Raw genomic sequence first — 3,847 nt, 5'->3', positions numbered from 1 at the left:
CTTCTGCACATATAAAATCTATAGTTTTAATGCCAGTTCCGAACAGCATATAAGAAGAAACTTTCTTGGGCAGAGTTACTCTCGGTGTTTGCCTTCCGAGAGATGGCGATCGCATACAAATCGATTAAAACCGATTTAGAGTTATACTGTTTTGAATGGATTTATTGAACCTGAGTCTTAATTGGCACAGAAAACCAACGCGTAGTTGTTCGCATCACGCTATCGCCGAGAAAACTACACTTTGAAAGAATTTTTCAGTGAGTATTCTTTATTCTGATACATTCGACGTGGCTGTAAAAGTAAATGGTTTTTTAACAATATGAAATGGTTTGATTTTTTTAACGATATTTCTTTTACAGAAAATTTTTGTTATTTAAATGCGGTCAAGATATGTACTGCTATTTAAAAAAAAACAAATTCATTTTAGAAACGGAAAATTGTTAATTCAAACTTTACATGACATTATAAAAAGTTTTAGAGAGTTTAGAAAATTTTGATACCTAAAAATAGTTAACGAAAAAAAGGTTATGTTCGAAATTGATTCGCCCAAACTAAAACGCAAGAAAAAGATACCAAATTATAAATTCGACAAATCAAAAGATAATTTAAAAGACTGCTGTATAAATATTGAAAATAAGTGTAAAAGACTGTATTGTAAAATAATCAATGACGTGGAATTAATAACAAGTTTCACTAATGCAATTAATTCTTCAAATTAATTTACTAGTTGCATTAGTGAAACTTGTCATTAATTCCGCGTCATTGATTATTTTACAATACAATTTCTTATACTTATTTTTAATATTTGTACATACAATTTTCCAAATTATCTTTGTAGTTTTCTCGGCGATCTCGTGGTGCGAACTGCTGCGCGTTGGTTTTCTGTGCCAAAGACTCGGGTTCAAATCCACCCAAAACATAACTCTAAATCGGTTTTAATTGATTTGTATGCGATCGCCATCTCTCGGAAAGCAAAGGCAAACCATCGAGAGTAACTCTGCCCAAGAAAGTTTCTTCTTATAGGCCGTTCGGAACTGGCATTAAAACTGTAGGTTCCATATGTACAGAAAAGATCGCCTGATGAAAGAACGCACTGACAAGCGTATAGCATGTGAAAAAAGAATTGTAGTTTTCATAAATTAAATATGTGTAGTTCGTTTGCTACAGCAGGAACGACATAGCAAATTTGCTGTCACAATTAATCAAGTTAATAAAATTAACTTTAACAATTCTTGTAACTACGTGTACAACCGAACATTTATTTTCTTCTTTAAGAAGATTATTAAACTTTATTTACAAAGTACTATGGCACAATATCGGTTAAATTTTTTAAACTTTTTACGTATACCTACATACGGAAAATGTAATGAAATTAGATTTAAATGCTATTACTAATGGTAGTGTTAATGTTTCATCAACTAATTAGCTTTTACGAAGATATTTTTAGAAAATTTATTTTATCGATTATTTTACAAGTTTTTCAGGATAAATTTATTTTTGTGATTTATTATGTGGTCCTGAAAAGGGCCGTTTGGTTCTATACTCTCAGTGAATCTCGTCAAATAAGCCAAGGTACAGTAGTCAACTTCTCCGATCCGAATTTCTTTATATCGCATGGAAAACCAGGCGACGTGTAACTTTCTGATTCCTCGGTCTATGACTCTTCGGTTTCCTCCCAAACGTAGAATATACTTTTATTCTTCTATATCGATTGTATCCTTTATCCCAGTCGGCTGATAATGTTATATTACTCGGCAGAACACGATCCGGGCTGCGCGCCGATGTTGAGTCCCTTGCGAGTGGAATTATCTGAGTTCCTCGATCTTTTTCTCAGCGGGGAGATCGGAGAAGGCATTTGGAGTCGAGGAAAGGTCAGTTTCCAGATCCGCAGATCCCATCTTGCGAGTGTCTCTCTTGGTCTGGTTCGACAAACTGGAGAAAGGTCGATTTTAATTAGCTTCCAAGAAATCTGCTAATAGCTTGACCGCTTCAGGTTGTCAGAAAGGTTACATTTATTTGCCAAAGTGCAAGTGGCTTGGCTCAGGCTTAATTCGAGATCCTTATATATCTATCTTGAATAAATTTTGAAATCGAGAAAATCTTTCATCTGTTGGCGATTTCTTCTTATTAATTTATTCCGAATCTAGTCTGAATGTACATACCTCGAAAAACGATTGCTTCCAAGTGAAGCTTGCGTAGTCGTGAAGCATGCTTGCGCCAAATATGTGTGGTCGAACCGACCACCACACTAACAAATTTATCAAAATAAAATTCAGTATACAAACTTTTTAGTTTTCAGGTAATAAAATCATTTATTAAGTTTTTTTTCTCGATTTTGTGCACTAAATATTCGGTTTGTACATTTTGTAAAAATAAATAATCTGCATATTTCTGTACATTTCTATCTCTTCCCTACTTATTGTTAGTAATGTAAAGACTATTAAAAAGAGATCATTATTTGAAATACTTTCGTCTATCCCCCTCTCGCTAAAGTGTTTTCCAAGCGTTTTCCGGCGCTATTACGTGTATATATATTTGTAAGTGTTACATGCATTTGCATGCTTCTATGTAAACAAAGAGAATACGTGCATGCGTGTGCACATATGTTTATAGATGAATGTGTGTGTGTAAATCGACTAAAATATTAAATATACTTAATTTTTTAATGGTAATTAAGATCGCATTCTAAAGTCGTCTGTTTTATCGACCGAACGTGTTTATTTTTCAAGATACCGTTAACATAATTGCAATTTACAGATTTAATAATCCTTTTCCACGATTAAAGTAGACATCAATGTAGCTCAGGCTAGTAGAGGTTATGCTGAGAACAAAAAAATTTAAGAAATTTAGATCTCCACCCATACAGAACAAAAACTTCTATTAGACATCGATTATAGACGTTCTTCATAGATATTTAAAATCTTCATTAGACATCCATGTAACTTCCTATAGATACCTACTATAAACATCCATAATTCATTTCATACTTTCATTTCATACTTCTATTCGACCTCTATTAGACATTTATATTTATAAATATTTTTCAAACGTTGTGTGAATCAATCCTAAATCTCATAAAGCTTCGTTGGATGATTTTATAGATTTTCAACAACATAACAAAAAACAAATAACTACATTTAACGAGAACATGTCAAATTCCTGAAATTATTTTTACACAAAACTTAATAAAACTGTACTATCAAAACAACATCTCATTTAGTTTCATCTTAAAAATAATTTTTGAGGACTCTTCTTCAAGGAATTATTTTGTTAATGAATAAAAAAATCTTATAATGCTGCGTCTTTTATTCAATTCTATATCGTTTTTTTTAAATACGAGAAAGAGAACTTACTCGGCGATGCCGTATATCAGGTTTCTTTTATCCATAATAGATATCTAATGGACGTCGATAATAGATTTGTCGAGGACATCTAACATGGATATAATATGGATCTCTCTTGGAGATCTATCTAACTTTCATCGTGGAGGTAGATATCGTATAGAGCTATGGAGGCTATATGGACGTCTAATGAAGGTTTTGTTCTGTTTGGGCCATTACTTTTTATTAGTCCAATATGGCGTCTAGAGCTGTCAACGTGTGCCAATATTTGCTCCGTACAAAAATTTGGCAGTTTATATACAAAATAAGAGCAGCCTGAGCTGCAAATTATATGTCCAAACAAACAATGTTGAGTTTATGGAATTAGACTTAGATGCCTAATATGAAATAATAATGGGTGACAATAAAGGCACTAAGAGTCAATACGCAGAAGTCGTTGCGTTAAAGATTCAAGTAGAGATGTATTCTATAACCTAAATTACATCTTCTTACATAAGTCGTACGTT

At 32.7% G+C, this 3,847-nt stretch overlaps 1 protein-coding gene across 1 annotated transcript in view; it reads right to left on the bottom strand.

Annotated features, from left to right (window-relative positions):
* Positions 1 to 1,370: 1,370 nt before the first annotated feature.
* The window catches only part of LOC105455826 (uncharacterized protein K02A2.6-like), an 11,164-nt gene continuing 8,687 nt past the window's right edge, over positions 1,371 to 3,847 (bottom strand). Inside the window, exon 5 of the mRNA XM_011699453.1 lies at positions 1,371 to 1,932. Within this exon, the coding sequence (XP_011697755.1) occupies positions 1,806 to 1,932 (127 nt within the window). The 3' untranslated portion in view covers positions 1,371 to 1,805. The remainder of the gene's footprint in view (positions 1,933 to 3,847) is intronic.

This window comes from Wasmannia auropunctata, unplaced genomic scaffold, assembly GCF_000956235.1.
Source record: "Wasmannia auropunctata unplaced genomic scaffold, wasmannia.A_1.0 LD335841.1, whole genome shotgun sequence".
Taxonomy (NCBI): domain Eukaryota; kingdom Metazoa; phylum Arthropoda; class Insecta; order Hymenoptera; family Formicidae; genus Wasmannia; species Wasmannia auropunctata.
The sequence above is the reverse complement of the archived record's forward strand: the minus strand, read 5'-3'. Positions and strand labels throughout refer to the sequence as shown.